At 42.5% G+C, this 18,855-nt stretch overlaps 1 protein-coding gene across 1 annotated transcript; it reads left to right on the top strand.

The window, feature by feature from the left end:
* The first annotated feature begins 245 nt into the window (after positions 1–245).
* Positions 246–18,789, top strand: LOC106595009 (interleukin-18 receptor 1). The gene is made up of 12 exons (XM_045699485.2): positions 246–736; positions 1,020–1,074; positions 1,497–1,776; positions 3,669–3,852; positions 4,632–4,800; positions 6,569–6,634; positions 8,866–8,992; positions 9,081–9,211; positions 10,348–10,497; positions 10,945–11,097; positions 13,047–13,231; positions 16,959–18,789. Exons 2-12 carry the CDS (start codon positions 1,023–1,025, stop codon positions 17,139–17,141), a joined length of 1,680 nt encoding a protein of 559 aa, XP_045555441.1. The 5' UTR covers positions 246–736; positions 1,020–1,022; the 3' UTR covers positions 17,142–18,789.
* The last annotated feature ends 66 nt before the right edge of the window (positions 18,790–18,855 follow it).

The raw sequence follows: 18,855 nt of genomic DNA, 5'->3' as shown, positions 1-18,855 counted from the left end.
CCCGCACTTTATCTGCAAACTGTTGACTAGAGCGCTTATGCCAAGAACGGAGTAGTCACATTTGCTATTTTATGCAAGTTTTTGGAGAAACTATTGGTAGAGTTGAAAATGCGATGCAAACAGATTGAACTCTAGATTTTATTCGGGACCTTCAAATTTGAAGGAAAAACAACATTTTGTGTGCACTACGTCATCACATGCTGATTTTTATGCTAAACAAGTCAGTTTAGCGGAAACACCACTGGTGGGGAAGTGCGCATATTTTCTTTATGCTGATTTTTTTCAATATTATCATGAAAATCTTTCGCCAATCGGACGTACACCTAGCTAGTGTCGCGGTCTGCTCTCCCCACACACAGAAAGAAGGTGCGCCAATATCTTAGATACACCAGGATTTCTGGGAAATCACAAGTATTATGTCACGCCTTGTGACATCTGCATATAGCACCTGCAATGGCACTAGAATCACAAAGTTTCACTTTGACATCTTCTAGTCAGTGGGCTAAATCTTCATCAGTGGGTAGCACACTCGGTCAATTTGACTATAGATTATAGGAGGAGCCATGTGAAATATAATATATTAATATGGAAATTCCAGTTCCTACCGAGAACGAAACTGCTATCCTGAAGTTTAAAGGGAAGTAGCCTAGAACAGAAAGCATTTCCTCAGTTTCTGTTAATGGTCTGCGAAAATACACTATATCATCTTGTAATTTACCTCCACACTCACAGCTGAGTAAGTTATTCATTCCTTTACTGCATGTTGTTGTATTGTAGGTTATTCTTATTCTATCTATAGTCATGCAGCCTGCTATAACATAGTACTATTATGTTGATCTGGTAGTACCTGTTTATATTTCACTTTCATGAAAAGTTCAAAGTTTCTCTGCTGTCATTTTTTTCAATATATTTGTTATGACTTGTGGTTCAGGGGGCTTTTCCCCCACTGACTTTCTCTCTGTGTGTGTTTGTGTGTTTTGTCTGTGTGTGTTTGTGTGTTTGTCTGTGTGTGAATTAAGAACATGATGAAGATGACCCCACTGTTTACGTTCCTCATCCTCTCTGCAACCAAAGGTCTGTTAGAATGAGCAGGTTACAACATGTTTTAGAAATAACACATGATGAGTATCCTGCCCTAGAAACTGCTGATAACCAACCAAAAAGACCATTCATACAACAAACCTTTCATCGCTAATTGTTGTCCTATTGAGCACCCTATAACAATTTTAAGGTCGGTGTAAAATGTTTATTTGTACCGCATAAAATGCTACCCTACATAGTGCACTACTCTTGACCATAGCCCAACGGGGAGCCCTGATCTAAAGTAGTGCACTATATAGGGAATAGGGTGCCATGGATACTGGTCAAATGTAGTGCACTATATAGGGAATAGGGTGCCATGGACCCTGGTCAAAAGTAGTGCCAAAGGTCTGTTAGGGAATAGGGTGCCCTCCATCCTCCACTGAGACGGTCTATCTTGGATGTTCTTCCCACAGAGCTGGTCAGAGGAGGCTGTATGTCATGTGACTCTCCTCCATCTCCATGTAAGTCGTGTGTCCAACCTCCTGTTCATGTCCGGGAGGGAGAGATGGCAGTGCTCCAGTGCCCACTGCGGACCACCATGGCAGGGCACAGGGAGGGCAACCTGACCCTGGCATGGAGCAACCACTCTGGGCCTGGGGAGCTTCAGGAGCCTGCGGTGTGGAGGTCTGAAGACACTCTCGTCATCCTGAGGGTCTCTCCCAACCAACAGGGGTCCTACTCCTGCTCTCTACTGTAAGTGTCTCTCCCAACCAATAGGGATCCTACTCCTGCTCTCTACTGTAAGTGTCTGTCCCAACCAACAGGGATCCTACTCCTGCTCTCTACTGTAAGTGTCTGTCCCAACCAACAGGGTCCTACTCCTGCTCTCTACTGTAAGTGTCTCTCCCAACCAATAGGGATCCTACTCCTGCTCTCTACTGTAAGTGTCTGTCCCAACCAATAGGGATCCTACTCCTGCTCTCTACTGTTAGTGTCTGTCCCAACCAACAGGGTCCTACTCCTGCTCTCTACTGTAAGTGTCTCTCCCAACCAATAGGGATCCTACTCCTGCTCTCTACTGTAAGTGTCTGTCCCAACCAACAGGGATCCTACTCCTGCTCTCTACTGTAAGTGTCTGTCCCAACCAACAGGGATCCTACTCCTGCTCTCTACTGTAAGTGTCTGTCCCAACCAACAGGGATCCTACTCCTGCTCTCTACTGTAAGTGTCTGTCCCAACCAACAGGGATCCTACTCCTGCTCTCTACTGTAAGTGTCTGTCCCAACCAACAGGGATCCTACTCCTGCTCTCTACTGTAAGTGTCTGTCCCAACCAACAGGGTCCTACTCCTGCTCTCTACTGTAAGTGTCTGTCCCAACCAACAGGGATCCTACTCCTGCTCTCTACTGTAAGTGTCTGTCCCAACCAACAGGGTCCTACTCCTGCTCTCTACTGTAAGTGTCTGTCCCAACCAACAGGGATCCTACTCCTGCTCTCTACTGTAAGTGTCTGTCCCAACCAACAGGGTCCTACTCCTGCTCTCTACTGTAAGTGTCTGTCCCAACCAACAGGGATCCTACTCCTGCTCTCTACTGTAAGTGTCTGTCCCAACCAACAGGGTCCTACTCCTGCTCTCTACTGTAAGTGTCTGTCCCAACCAACAGGGATCCTACTCCTGCTCTCTACTGTAAGTGTCTGTCCCAACCAACAGGGATCCTACTCCTGCTCTCTACTGTAAGTGTCTGTCCCAACCAACAGGTTTCCTACTCCTGCTCTCTACTGTAAGTGTCTGTCCCAACCAACAGGGATCCTACTCCTGCTCTCTACTGTAAGTATCTTGGCCCAACCAACAGGGTCCTACTCCTGCTCTCTACTGTAAGTGTCTGTCCCAACCAACAGGGATCCTACTCCTGCTCTCTACTGTAAGTGTCTGTCCCAACCAACAGGGATCCTACTCCTGCTCTCTACTGTAAGTGTCTGTCCCAACCAACAGGGATCCTACTCCTGCTCTCTACTGTAAGTGTCTGTCCCAACCAACAGGCATCCTACTCCTGCTCTCTACTGTAAGTGTCTGTCCCAACCAACAGGGATCCTACTCCTGCTCTCTACTGTAAGTGTCTGTCCCAACCAACAGGGATCCTACTCCTGCTCTCTACTGTAAGTGTCTGTCCCAACCAACAGGGATCCTACTCCTGCTCTCTACTGTAAGTGTCTGTCCCAACCAACAGGGATCCTACTCCTGCTCTCTACTGTAAGTGTCTGTCCCAACCAACAGGTTTCCTACTCCTGCTCTCTACTGTAAGTGTCTGTCCCAACCAACAGGGTCCTACTCCTGCTCTCTACTGTAAGTGTCTGTCCCAACCAACAGGGATCCTACTCCTGCTCTCTACTGTAAGTGTCTGTCCCAACCAACAGGGTCCTACTCCTGCTCTCTACTGTAAGTGTCTGTCTCTTACAAATCTAGTTGGCCTTTTATTGTCCATTTTATCAATCATACTTTTGTTCTTCAACTGTCTTCTCCTTCCCTCTGATGTATTTTATGCGTCATTCTGTTGATGCATTGATTCATTGACTGATTGAATGGTTGATGGTTTGATTGATTGATTGGTTGATTAATGGTCATATCTCTGTCTGGACTGTTGCAGCGATGCCAGTGGCCAGCCCCTGAGAACAGCGTGGTTTAACATCACAGTGTTCTCTGGCCAGTGTTACACAGATATGGATGTGTATGTATCCACTTGCTATCTGAGACAGTCCTGTGAAAAGTTAACCTGCACGTCAGACAGCATCCCACAAAACTTCACAAAACATAATTATACGTGGTACAAGGTATGACTTCTTCTTTTCTTTGCCCCCCATCCCCCAGCAGTTGACAAAGTAAGTAGTAGTAAATATCCAGTGATGTTGAGTTTCCACTAGTTCTTCTTACTTGCCTTTGGCTAAAACTAAAGACATCTGCTTGAAGAGGTGTGTTTTCCCTCTAGCAGTTGGCAAGGTACTATTGAATACTCTGTTGATTGTGATTTTTTTTCCACTAGACCAAAAGCCACAGGGTATTTCCTGTTATTTCATGTTTTTCCCCTAGCCTGAGTGGGTGTCCTAGCTAGCATAGGGACCAGCATCAACGTTTTAGTTCACCAGTCATGGATGGTGCAGCAAAAACAACTCTCAGTTTTGTGATTAGCATCAATAGACACTGGCGTTGTATTACCTATTTATTACCAGTTGATTACCTGTTTATTAATCACATTTATTTGTAAAGTCCTTTTTACATCAGTGTGACTTTCAGTGTACTTTGTGACAAAGTGCTTATACAGAAACCCAGTCTAAAACCCCAGGAAGCAAGCAATGCACATGTAGAAGCATGGTGGCTAGGAAAAACTCCCTGTGTATTATATGTGTCTTACCTGTTATTGCCAGTTTATTACCTGTTATTACAAGTTATTGCCTGTTATTGCCTTTTATTGCCTGTGTATTATGTGTCTTACCTGTTATTGCCAGTTTATTACCTGTTATTGCCTGTTTATTGCTTATTATTGCCTGTTTATTACCTGCTATTGCCTGTGTATTATATGTGTCTTACCTGTGTCTTGATTAATGCATTGTAGAACTGTGACACAGAGTTACCCTCTGACTTTGGCAATGGATACCTGATGAGTGCTTCTGAAAATGACAGTGGTTACTATACCTGCACTTCATACTACACATACAACTCAAACCTCCATGATGGACAGGTGTTTACCTTGTCCAGATCCATGGAGCGGACCGTTAAAGAAGGTAAGAAGTTACTGGACAGTACTGGATATCAGGGTTGGGATTAATTACATTTCAATTCCAGTCAAGTCAGAAAGTAAATCCAATTCCAATTTGAAATGTTTATTAATTGAAAAGAATTGAAGAGAATTAGAATTTCAGTGTACTTCCTGAATCGACTGGAATTGACCCCAACCCTGCTGTATAGTTTTGGAGCTTCTGACCTTTTGCAAAGATACCTTGAAATGTATTTGTCAGTTAAGATGTATTTCATGTTTGGTGGATCTGAACCTAGGCTATAGCGGAAAGCTATAATGCAAGAACAAGGATCTGTAACTTTTGTCCATATTGATGCTTTATTCTGATTAAAACAATTTATAGAAAGAGTTTCCTTTTAACTACATTCATGTTTGTGTTTCAGCTACAGTGATATTTCTGTTTTAACTATAGTGATATTTGGTATTAGCTACAGTGATATTTCTGTTTCAGCTACAGTGATATTTATGTTTTAACTATAATGATATTTGGTATTAGCTACAGTGATATTTCTGTTTCAGCTACAGTGATATTTATGTTTTAACTATAGTGATATTTGGTATTAGCTACAGTGATATTTCTGTTTCAGCTACAGTGATATTTATGTTTTAACTATAGTGATATTTGGTATTAGCTACAGTGATATTTCTGCGTCAGCTACAGTGGTATTTCTGTGTCAGCTACAGTGATATTTATGTTTTAACTATAGTGATATTTGGTATTAGCTACAGTGATATTTATGTTTCTGCTACAGTGATATTTCTGTTTTAACCATAGTGATATTTGGTATTAGCTACAGTGATATTTCTGTTTCAGCTACAGTGATATTTCTGTTTCAGCTACAGTGATATTTCTGTTTTAACCATAGTGATATTTGGTATTAGCTACAGTGATATTTCTGTTTCAGCTACAGTGATATTTCTGTTTCAGCTACAGTGATATTTCTGTTTTGACTACAGTGATATTTCTGTTTTAACCATAGTGATATTTGGTATTAGCTACAGTGATATTTCTGTTTCAGCTACAGTGATATTTCTGTTTTAACCATAGTGATATTTGGTATTAGCTACAGTGATATTTCTGTTTCAGCTACAGTGATATTTATGTTTTAACTATAGTGATATTTGGTATTAGCTACAGTGATATTTCTGTTTCAGCTACAGTGATATTTATGTTTTAACTATAGTGATATTTGGTATTAGCTACAGTGATATTTCTGTGTCAGCTACAGTGATATTTCTGTTTTAACTATAGTGATATTTGGTATTAGCTACAGTGATATTTCTGTTTCAGCTACAGTGATATTTCTGTTTTAACCATAGTGATATTTGGTATTAGCTACAGTGATATTTCTGTTTCAGCTACAGTGATATTTCTGTTTCAGCTACAGTGATATTTCTGTTTTAACCATAGTGATATTTGGTATTAGCTACAGTGATATTTCTGTTTCAGCTACAGTGATATTTCTGTTTCACCTACAGTGATATTTCTGTTTTAACCATAGTGATATTTGGTATTAGCTACAGTGATATTTCTGTTTCTGCTACAGTGATATTTCTGTTTCAGCTACAGTGATATTTCTGTTTTAACCATAGTGATATTTGGTATTAGCTACAGTGATATTTCTGTTTCAGCTACAGTGATATTTCTGTTTTGACTACAGTGATATTTGTGTTTTAGTAACTACAGTGATATTTGTGTTTTAACTACAGTGATATTTGTGTTTTGACTACAGTGATATTATTGTATTGTACAGGAAGTTCCCAGGTTATGCCAAAGATCATCAAACCTCAGAATGGGGAGGTTATTAATGTAGAAATGGGTGAGTTCCTCTCTACTTATCTGTATGGGTGTCAATTAGTGTCTGAATTGTCACGTGGTCTCAACTTCTCAACTTACTGTTGCGAGGTAGAACAGCAGAATACACAAGGTGCAATTTCTAAATTGATTTTTCTATTGTTATGTCAGTCACTCAATTAGCCATGTCAGCTATCATATTTTATATTGGTAGGTTAGGCTAGTGGCCAGCTATCATATTTTATATTGGTAGGTTAGGCTAGTGGCCAGCTATCATATTTTATATTGGTAGGTTAGGCTAGTGGCCAGCTATCATATTTTATATTGGTAGGTTAGGCTAGTGGCCAGCTATCATATTTTATATTGGTAGGTTAGGCTAGTGGCCAGCTATCATATTTTATATTGGTAGGTTAGGCTAGTGGCCAGCTATCATATTTTATATTGGTAGGTTAGGCTAGTGTCCAGCTATCATATTTTATATTGGTAGGTTAGGCTAGTGGCCAGTTATCATATTTTATATTGGTAGGTTAGGCTAGTGGCCAGCTATCATATTTTATATTGGTAGGTTAGGCTAGTGGCCAGCTATCATATTTTATATTGGTAGGTTAGGCTAGTGGCCAGCTATCTTATCTAAACGTAGTAATCATGCTATGGAAAAATGTGTAGTATTGTAGGACATTAGCTTGCAAAATTTGTAAAATTGCACAAAATTAACTCTAAAACAAAAAAGTGCATGAAATGAGTAATAAAATTGCTAAATCTTCTGCTAAATGTGTAGAATTGTAGCAAACTAGCTTTAAAACAGCAACATCTTCTGCGGCCCCTCATGATGAGTTCAGATGACTTGTGGCCTCCACCCCCATCCCTGCCCTAAGTATTTTATTTTATTTATTTAACTAGGCAAGTCAGTTAAGAACAATTTCTTATTTACAATGGCGGCCTAACAAAAGGCAAAAGGACTTCTGCAGGGAAGGGGGCTGGGATTAAAAATAAAAATAAAATATAAATTTAGGACAAAACACGCATCATGACAACACAACACTACATAAAGAGAGACCTAAAGACAACAACATAGCAAGGCAGCAACACATGACAACACAGCATGGTAGCAACACAACATGACAACAACATGGTAGCAACACAACATCGTAGCAGCACAAAACATGGTACAAACATTATTGGGCACAGACAACAGCACAAAGGTAGACACAACAATACATCACGCTAAACAGCCACAACTGTCAGTAAGAGTGTCCATGATTGAGTCTTTGAATGAAGAGATTGAGATTAAACAGTCCAGTTTGAGTGTTTGTTGCAGCTCGTTACAGTCGCTAGCTGCAGTGAACTGAGAAGACAAGCGACCCAGGGATGTGTGTGCTTTGGGGACCTTTAACAGAATGTGACTGGCAGAACGGGTGTTGTATATGGAGGATGAGGGCTGCAGTAGATATCTCAGATAGGGGGAAGTGAGGCCTAAGAGGGTTTTAAAAATAAGCATCAACCAGTGGGTCTTGCGACTGGTATACAGAGATGACCAGTTTACAGAGTATAGAGTGCAGTGATGTGTCCTATAAGAAGCATTGGTGGCAAATCTGATGGCCGAATGGTACAGAACATCTAGCCGCTCGAGAGCACCCTTACCTGCCGATCTATAAATTATGTCTCCGTAATCTAGTATGGGTAGGGTAGTCATCTGAATCAGGGTTAGTTTGGCAGCTGGGGTGAAAGAGGAGCGATTACGATAGAGGTAACCATGTCTAGATTTAACTTTAGCCTGCAGCTTTGATATATGCTGAGAGAAGGACAGTGCACCGTCTAGCCATACTCCCAAGTACTTGTATGAGGTAACTACCTCCAGCTCTAAACCCTCGGAGGTAGTAATCACACCTGTGGGGAGAGGGGCCTTCTTCTTACCAAACCACATGACCTTTGTTTTGGAGGTGTTCAGAACAAGGTTAAGGGTAGAGAAAGATTGTTGGACACTAAGAAAGCTTTGTTGTAGAGCATTTAACACAACATCCGGGGAGGGGCCAACTGAGTATAAGACTGTATCATCTGCATATAAATGGATGAGAGAGCTTCCTACTGCCTGAGCTATGATGTTGATGTAAATTGAGAAGAGCGTGGGGCCTAGGATTGAGCCTTGGGGTACTCCTTTGGTGACAGGGAGTGGCTGAGATTGTCTGACTTTATACACTGCACTCTTTGAGAGAGGTAGTTAGCGAAGTGTTAGTGAATGTTGTGTGTTTTCTCCAGGATCCACTGTGGTGGTGGTCTGCATGGCTGTCCTGTCCTCTGAATCTGACCTCTTATATTGGATGGAAAACAGATCTTTTGTGGAGGAGAACCAGGAGACCCTACCAGTGTTTTCTAACACTTCAGAGTGAGCATGTACACTCACTACAGAACAGACCTGGGTTCAAATACTATTTAAAATCACTTAACACAACACACTTGACTGTTTTCTCCAGAGAGAATGGCCATCACCAGGCATCGCTGGTGATCAGGCAGGTGTCAGAGGAGCAGCTGAGGAACAGATACACCTGTCAAGTGGAGTCTCCATCTAGGAACTCCAACGTCTCCATCATCTTCCAACAGAAGAGTAAGTCAAGCAGCCTCTTAAATTTTTATTTTACCTTTATTTAACTAGGCAAGTCAGTTAAGAACAAATTCATATTTTCAATGACGGCCTAGGAACAGTGGGTTAACTGTCTTGTTCAGGGGCAGAATGACAGATTTGTACCTTGTCAGCTCAAGGATTTGATCTTGTCACGTCCTGGCCAGTATAAGGGTTAATTGGTATTGTAGTTTGGTCAGGACGTGGCAGAGGGTATTTGTTTTATGTGGTTCAGGGTGGTGTTTTTGTAGTAAGGGCACTTGATTTAGTATTCCGGGGTTTTTGGGCACTGTTTGAGATTCACGTATTTCTATGTTGATGTAGTTAGTTGTATGTCTATGTTTGGTTAATTGGGGTGGACTTCCAATTGAAGGCAGCTGTGTGGCGTTGCCTTTGATTGGAAGTCCTATATTAGTTGGGTGTGTTTGTCTGTTTGATTGTGGGAGATTGTTCCGTGTTTAGTATGTGTAAACCTAACAGGACTGTCAGTGTATCGTGCGTTCGTTTTTTGTTATTTTGTATGTTCGTTTTGGAATTTATTAAAAGTTCAAAATGAACCATCTCAACTCTGCTGCATATTGGTCCTCATTTTCCGATGATGATTTCGCCATATCGTCCTCCGACGAAGAAATCCCTGACAGATCTTGCGACCTTTCGGTTACTAGTCCAACACTCTAACCACTAGGCTACGCTGCCGCCCCAAGGGACATCTTAGCTTTCCAATCATTAAAAATATTACAGAGTCTGCCTTTATCAAACTCTACTGGTCATTTCACAGAACCCTCTCTTCTGCTCTTAGGTTATCATGACATTTAATCAAGAAGAGATTATTATCTATTCTGCTCTCAAGAAGAGATTATCATCACTTCTGTGTGAAATTAGGATGATTTTCTGTGGGTTTTTTTCTCTCCAGTTTCTCTTTCCGCTGTACAGTAACAGCTGTTTGATATTATCAGGTTTATTTGTGTGTGTGTGTGTGTGTGTGTGTGTGTGTGTGTGTGTGTGGTGTGTGTGTGTGTGTGTGTGTGTGTGTGTGTGTGTGTGTGTGTGTGTGTGTGTGTGTGTGTGTGTGTGTGTGTGTGTGTGTGGGGGGGGGGGGGGGATTTCATGTCACCCTTTAGGTCCACCCCAGTTCCACTTCCTGGTGCTGGGTATACTGGGGGTCTTTGCCGTGACGGTGGTGGTGGTGACTGTTGTCTATGTCAAGCTGAAGGTGGACATCATTCTATTTCTCAGAGATGATCTGGGTTGGCATCATCACAACGTCTCTGGTGAGAATAACACCTAACATGCCAATGTCCCATGCAAACAATCTCGTTGTAGATCGTGTTTCACCACATGATTTGGATGAATTGTGTTAGTTTCAGATGGGATGTGTAACAACGCCTATGTACTGTGTTATAATGCCTATGTCCTGTGTTATAATGCCTATCTGCTGTGTTATAATGCCTATGTGCTGTGTTACATTGTCTATGTCCTGTGTTCTAACTTGTCTGAATGGTGTGTTTCAGATGGGAAGCGTTACGATGCCTATGTGCTGTGTTATAATGCATGTGTGCTGTGTTATAATGCCTATGTGCTGTGTTATAATGCATATGTGCTGTGTTATAATGCCTATGTGCTGTGTTATAATGCCTATGTGCTGTGTTATAATGCCTATGTGCTGTGTTACATTGTCTATGTCCTGTGTTCTAACTTGTCTGAATGGTGTGTTTCAGATGGGAAGCGTTACGATGCCTATGTGCTGTGTTACAAGAGTGACACAGAATCAGGTGTCAGTGAGGAGGACAGGCGTCAGGTGGAGGAGGTGCTGGAAGAGGAGTATGGTTACAGCCTGTGTCTCTACGACCGTGACGTGCTCCCTGGGGAGGGTGAGTCAGTCCACTGTCCTCACATTTGTCCTCATACTGGTGTGTGTGTGTGTGTGTGTGTTTGTTTGTATGCACTGTTCTTGAACCTGTACCTGTTCCTGTTTCTGTTCCTTTATCTGTACCTGTTCCTGTACCATTTCCTGTTCCTGGAACTGTATCCGTTCCTGTACCTGTTCCTCTACCTTATCCTGTTCCTCTACCTCTACCTGTTTCTCTACCTCTACCTGTTCCTCTACCTGTACCTGTTCCTCTACCTCTACCTGTTCCTCTACCTGTTCCTCTACCTCTACCTGTTCCTCTTCCTCTACCTGTTCCTCTTCTTCTACCTGTTCCTCTACCTGTACCTGTACCTGTTCCTCTACCTGTTCCTCTACCTCTACCTGTTCCTCTACTTGTTCCTCTACCTCTACCTGTTCCTGTACCTGTTCCTCTACCTTATCCTGTTCCTCTACCTGTACCTGTTCCTCTACCTTATCCTGTTCCTCTACCTCTACCTGTTCCTCTACCTCTACCTGTTCCACTACCTGTTCCTCTACCTGTTTCTCTACCTCTACCTGTTTCTGTACCTGTTCCTCTACCTGTTCCTCTACCTGTTCCACTACCTGTTCCTCTACCTGTTTCTCTACCTCTACCTGTTCCTCTACCTGTACCTGTTCCTGTACCTGTTCCTCTACCTGTACCTGTTCCTCTACCTGTTTCTCTACCTCTACTTGTTCCTCTACCTCTACCTGTTCCTCTACCTGTTCCTCTACCTGTACCTGTTCCTCTACCTGTTTCTCTACCTCTACTTGTTCCTCTACCTCTACCTGGTCCTCTACCTGTTCCTCTACCTGTTCCTCTACCTGTTCCTCTACCTCTACCTGTTCCTCTACCTCTACCTGTTCCACTACCTCTACTTGTTCCACTACCTCTACCTGTTCCTCTACCTGTATCCGTTCCTGTTCTTGTTCCTGTATCCATCCCTGTTCTTGTTCCTGTTCCTGTTCTTGTTCTTGTTCCTGTACCTGTATCCGTTCTTGTTCCTGTGCCTGTTCCTGTATCTGTTCCTGTTCTTGTTCCTGTACCTGTTCCTGTACCTGTTCCTGTTCTTGTTCTTGTACCTGTTCCTGTATCCGTTCCTGTTCTTGTTCCTGTACCTGTTCTTGTTCCTGTACCTGTTCCTCTACCTGAACCAGTTCCCATATCCATTCCCGTACCTGTTCCCGTTCCTGTATCTGTTCCTGTACCCGTACCCATTCCCGTACCATTTTTGTTCCTATTCCTGTATCCATATCTGTTCCTGTACATGTTCCTGTTCCTTTACATGTTCTTATTCCTGTTCAGGTTACTGTTCCTGTACAGGTTCCTGTTCCTGTTCCTGTACCCGTTCCTGTTCCTGTACTCATTCCTGTACCTGTTCCTCTACCTCTACCTGTATCCGTTCCTGTTCCTCTACCTGTCCCTCTACCTCTACCTGTTCCTCTACCTGTTCTTGTTCCTGTTCCTCTACCTCTACCTGTTCCTCTACCTGTACCTGTATCCGTTCCTGTTCCTCTACTTGTTCCACTACCTGGTCCTCTACCTGTACCTGTATCCGTTCCTGTACCTGTTCCTGTACATGTTCCTGTTCATGTTCTTATTCCTGTTCAGGTTACTGTTCCTTTACATGTTCCTGTTCATGTTCTTATTCCTGTTCAGGTTACTGTTCCTGTACAGGTTCCTGTTCCTGTACCCGTTCCTGTACCTGTTCCCATATCCATTACCGTACCTGTTCCCGTTCCTGTACCCGTAACCATTCCCGTTCCCATTCCCATTTTTGTTCCCGTTCCTGTACCTGTTCCCGTACCTGTTCCCATTCCTGTATCTGTACCTGTTCCTGTATCTGTTTCTGTACCTATTCCTGTATCTGTTCCTGTACCCGTTCCTGTTCCTGTATCTGTATCAGTACAGTATGTGCTCTGTGTTTCCAGCGGTGGCTGAGGCGGTGCTGGGGTGTATAGAGCAGAGCCGGAGACTGATCCTGGTGCCCAGCAGCCTGGGGCTGAACCCAGGGCAGGACAGCCAGTATAGTCTGCTCACTGGGCTCCATGCTGCACTGGTGGAACGGCAGACATGGCTGGTCCTCATCCAGACAGAGTCAGCCCCAGACAGCCAGGTAGTTATGCCTATGGACGAGTTCTGCCTATGGACGACAGTTAGCTTTGTGGGTGTGTCCCAAATGGCACCATATTCCCTATATAGTGTTATGGGCCCTGGTCTAAAGTAGTGCACTATAAAGGGAATAGGGTGCCATTTGGGACAATACCGTTGGTGAATGTGCGCTGTCCTTGTCAAATCAATTTCCCAAATTAACAGGTAGACCTGTAGCTGATGCCATGCTGTCTTTCAAACTAAATAAACAGATAGACCTGGAGCTGATGCCATGCTGTCTTTCAAACTAAATAAACAGATAGACCTGGAGCTGATGCCATGCTGTCTTTCAAACTAAATAAACAGATAGACCTGGAGCTGATGCCATGCTCTCTTTCAAACTAAATAAACAGATAGACCTGGAGCTGATGCCATGCTGTCTTTCAAATTAAATAAACAGATAGACCTGGAGCTGATGCCATGCTGTCTTTCAAACTAAATAAACAGATAGACCTGGAGCTGATGCCATGCTCTCTTTCAAACTAAATAAACAGATAGACATGGAGCTGATGCCATGCTGTCTTTCAAACTAAATAAACAGATAGACCTGGAGCTGATGCCATGCTGTCTTTCAAACTAAATAAACAGATAGACCTGGAGCTGATGCCATGCTCTCTTTCAAACTAAATAAACAGATAGACCTGGAGCTGATGCCATGCTGTCTTTCAAACTAAATAAACAGATAGACCTGGAGCTGATGCCATGCTGTCTTTCAAACTAAATAAACAGATAGACCTGGAGCTGATGCCATGCTCTCTTTCAAACTAAATAAACAGATAGACCTGGAGCTGATGCCATGCTGTCTTTCAAACTAAATAAACAGATAGACCTGGAGCTGATGCCATGCTGTCTTTCAAACTAAATAAACAGATAGACCTGGAGCTGATGCCATGCTGTCTTTCAAACTAAATAAACAGATAGACCTGGAGCTGATGCCATGCTGTCTTTCAAACTAAATAAACAGATAGACCTGGAGCTGATGCCATGCTGTCTTTCAAACTAAATAAACAGATAGACCTGGAGCTGATGCCATGCTGTCTTTCAAACTAAATAAACAGATAGACCTGGAGCTGATGCCATGCTGTCTTTCAAACTAAATAAACAGATAGACCTGGAGCTGATGCCATGCTGTCTTTCAAACTAAATAAACAGATAGACCTGGAGCTGATGCCATGCTGTCTTTCAAACTAAATAAACAGATAGACCTGGAGCTGATGCCATGCTGTCTTTCAAACTAAATAAACAGATAGACCTGGAGCTGATGCCATGCTGTCTTTCAAACTAAATAAACAGATAGACCTGGAGCTGATGCCATGCTGTCTTTCAAACTAAATAAACAGATAGACCTGGAGCTGATGCCATGCTGTCTTTCAAACTAAATAAACAGATAGACCTGGAGCTGATGCCATGCTGTCTTTCAAACTAAATAAACAGATAGACCTGGAGCTGATGCCATGCTCTCTTTCAAACTAAATAAACAGATAGACCTGGAGCTGATGCCATGCTCTCTTTCAAACTAAATAAACAGATAGACCTGGAGCTGATGCCATGCTCTCTTTCAAACTAAATAAACAGATAGACCTGGAGCTGATGTCATGCTGTCTTTCTGCTTTAACTCCATTTCCTTTTAAACTGCTTCAACTCTATTTCCTTTTCAAACTGCTTCAACTCCATTTCCTTTTAAACTGCTTCAACTCATTTTCCTTTTCAAACTGCTTCAACTCCTTTTCAAACTGCTTCAACTCCATTTCCTTTTAAACGGCTTCAACTCCTTTTCCTTTTCAAACTGCTTCAACTCCTTTTCCTTTTCAAACGGCTTCAACTCCTTTTCAAACTGCTTCAACTCCATTTCCTTGTCAAACTGCTTCAACTCCATTTCCTTTTCAAACAGATTCAACTCCATTTCCTTTTCAAACGGCTTCAACTCCATTTCCTTTTCAAACGGCTTCAACTCCATTTCCTTTTCAAATGGCTTCAACTCCATTTCCTTTTCAAATGGCTTCAACTCCATTTCCTTTTCAAACGGCTTCAACTCCATTTCCTTTTCAAACGGCTTCAACTCCATTTCCTTTTCAAACGGCTTCAACTCCATTTCCTTTAAAACTGGACTTACCCCAACTCCATTTCCTTTAAAACGGCTTCAATTCCATTTCTTTTAAAACGACTTCAATTCCATTTCTTTTCAAACGGCTTCAATTCCATTTCTTTTCATTTCTTTTCAAACGGCTTCAATTCCATTTCTTTTCATACGGCTTCAACTCCATTTCCTTTTCAAACGGCTTCAACTCCATTTCCTTTTCAAACGGCTTCAACTCCATTTCCTTTTCAAACTGCTTCAACTCCTTTTCCTTTTCAAACAGATTCAACTCCATTTCCTTTTCAAACGGCTTCAACTCCATTTCCTTTTCAAACGGCTTCAACTCCATTTCCTTTTCAAATGGCTTCAACTCCATTTCCTTTTCAAACGGCTTCAACTCCATTTCCTTTTCAAACGGCTTCAACTCCATTTCCTTTTCAAACGGCTTCAACTCCATTTCCTTTTCAAACGGCTTCAACTCCATTTCCTTTAAAACTGGACTTACCCCAACTCCATTTCCTTTAAAACGGCTTCAATTCCATTTCTTTTAAAACGACTTCAATTCCATTTCTTTTCAAACGGCTTCAATTCCATTTCTTTTCATTTCTTTTCAAACGGCTTCAATTCCATTTCTTTTCATACGGCTTCAACTCCATTTCCTTTTCAAACGGCTTCAACTCCATTTCCTTTTCAAACGGCTTCAACTCCATTTCCTTTTCAAACTGCTTCAACTCCATTTCCTTTAAAACTGCTTCAACTTCTTTTCAAACTGCTTCAACTCCATTTCCTTTACAAAGCTGACTAGAAACACTTTGTATTTTTCCACTTTTGCAATTGGTTGTGCATGTTTGTTTTCAGTGCTTTTTCGAGATTCTATTTTGTAATGAAAAGCTCTATATCAGCTAAATTAGTAATTGTAGCAACCTTAACACAACAACTAGTCAAATCAAATTTATTTATATAGCCCTTCTTACATCAGCTGATATCTCAAAGTGCTGTACAGAAACCCAGCCTAAAACCCCAAACAGCAAGCAATGCAGGTGTAGAAGCACGGTGGCTAGGAAAAACTCCCTCGAAAGGCCAAAACCTAGGAAGAAACCTAGAGAGGAACCAGGCTATGAGGGGTGGCCAGTCCTCTTCTGGCTGTGCCGGGTGGAGATTATAACAGCACATGGCCTAGATGTTCAAATGTTCATAAATGACCAGCATGGTCAAATAATAATAATCATAGTAGTTGTCGAGGGTGCAACAAGTCAGTAACACAAGAGTAAGTGTCAGTTGGCTTTTTCATAGCCGATCTTTGAGAGTATCTCTACCGCTCCTGCTGTCTCTAGAGAGTTGAAAACAGCAGGTCTGGGACAGGTAGAACGTCCGGTGAACAGGTCAGGGTTCCAGCAGGTCTGGGACAGCAGGTCTGGGACAGGTAGCACGTCCGGTGAACAGGTCAGGGTTCCATAGCTGCAGGCAGAACAGTTGTAACTAGTGATCTTGTCAAGGGGTTCGGATCTCTTGGTGTAACAACTAAGGCGTTGGGTTGGTAGTTGGTGGACCTCCGTTCAAGTCCCGGTCGGGGCTACCCCCCAAAATTCACTACATTATTCTGTAAATGTTTTAGGTGGATCTGGAGCTGGACTCCCTCCCTGAGGCCCTGCGGTTGCTGGCCCAGTCAGGACACACCGTCACCTGGAGAGGCTCCCACTCCAAACCCCTCTCCTCACCCTTCTGGAAGGAGCTGCGCTACCGTATGCCTGCCAGGACCAGACGGCGCCCCCCGAAGGATGAGAGGACCATTCTGTGATTATATAGGCTCCAGGGCAGGGTTTGGGTTCAGTCAATTCACAAAGTAAACTCAAATGAAATAATGGCATCTATTTTCAATTATTAAAAAAAAAATATAAACTTGACCCCAACCCTGCTCCGGGTGAAATAAATGCATCTAACGTGATTAATGTGCCATTTTTTACCTATAAGAGTGAAATAGTTTCAGCAACAGAATGGTGTGGGCTTACCTCAGCAACAGAATGGTGTGGGCTTTCCCAGCAACAGAATGGTGTGGGCTTACCCCAGAAACAGAATGGTGTGGGCTTACCTCAGCAACAGAATGGTGTGGGCTTTCCCAGCAACAGAATGGTGTGGGCTTACCCCAGCAACAGAATGGTGTGGGCTTACCCCAGCAACAGAATGGTGTGGACTTACCCCAGCAACAGAATGGTGTGGGCTTACCCCAGCAACAGAATGGTGTGGGCTTACCCCAGCAACAGAATGGTGTGGGCTTACCTCAGCGACAGAATGGTGTGGGCTTACCCCAGCGACAGAATGGTGTGGGCTTACCTCAGCAACAGAATGGTGTGGGCGTATACCGGTCATTAAAAATATTAATGCGACTAGACCGCTGATTGGCGAGCTCGGCCAATGAGCCAACATTACGTCATGTTCTATGAGGAAATAGCAAGAAGTGTATTTCAGATATAAGTTTGGGGTGGGGTTTTTGTGTGTTTTTGTTTTCTCAAATGTATGCATTGGCCACCAATACGAGTATAGGACATTATTTGGGTAGGAGTTAATGGAATATGAACTTGTAAAAGTGAGATTTTCACTGGACAGTTACTTTAAGACCCATTGACTTCCATCCAAAACTACCACGGCATACTCTGCTTGTCCAGTGGACAGAAGAATTGTCTTTCTCGCTCTACCTGTTTCTCTCTGTTACCAGTCGGGGGCCAGACCCCCCCCCCCCCCAAAAAAAAGCTTTAAGAGATTCAAGGAAAGACCACGCACAGCAGCAGGTCACACCTCAATGTACTTACGTGCACTCCCAACAAACATGAAACAGAAGTGACATTGAGAGGAAATGCATTAATTCCTTGGCCCTGATATTTCATAGGGCTGTATGTAGGAGGCTGCTATGATAAGAATCACAATAGAATCACCAAGTACATTGACATGAACCAGGAATTTGACCTGGTGAAATTATGCTGACAACAACAGTAAACAGAATGTCCAGACAGGATATATAGATGAAGAATTAGCTCATAATCCACATAGAATGAGTAGATGGGATTATGACATGTATTGATGAAGTCATTGACGACTGATTACATTTGTCTTGTTTTGTGTTAACTTATTTGGTGTTTTAGTTCTGTTTTATCTAGACAGTATTAATTATTAAGCCTTTATTTTGGCATTTAAGCCTGGACATACAATGTACATAGGGTCTATGGGACCTGGTCAAAAGTAGTGGACTATATGGGACATAGCCTCACTGATTCTGTCAAAAGATGTCAAACTAAGTCTTGAGAGGCTGTGCCAAAGCCTGTATCATTCATTACAGAACATATCTGTCCACCCTACTCTGTTTGCATGTATTGGTCTATAGACTCACCACTGTTCAGTGTTACTAATGTATTGACACTGTACTTCAATAAATGTTTTCTACTTGCAACAAAGCTGTCTTCTCTTACATCACAGATCAGCCTTGCATACTTACACAGACACATTTCACACTCCGGCTA

This window comes from Salmo salar, chromosome 17, assembly GCF_965601325.2.
Source record: "Salmo salar chromosome 17, fSalSal1, whole genome shotgun sequence".
NCBI classification, from domain to species: Eukaryota; Metazoa; Chordata; class Actinopteri; order Salmoniformes; family Salmonidae; genus Salmo; species Salmo salar.
Note: the sequence above shows the minus strand (reverse complement) of the source record. Positions and strands in the feature narration are given on the sequence as shown.

Excerpts from the sequence above, each read along its gene's own strand:
- LOC106595009 (XM_045699485.2), top strand. The coding sequence starts at position 1,023 with ATGATGAAGATGACCCCACTGTTTACGTTCCTCATCCTCTCTGCAACC. Across the intron at positions 1,075-1,496 it reads CATCCTCTCTGCAACCAAAG|AGCTGGTCAGAGGAGGCTGT; the intron begins GTCTGTTAGAAT and ends TTCTTCCCACAG. Across the intron at positions 1,777-3,668 it reads TCCTACTCCTGCTCTCTACT|CGATGCCAGTGGCCAGCCCC; the intron begins GTAAGTGTCTCT and ends GGACTGTTGCAG.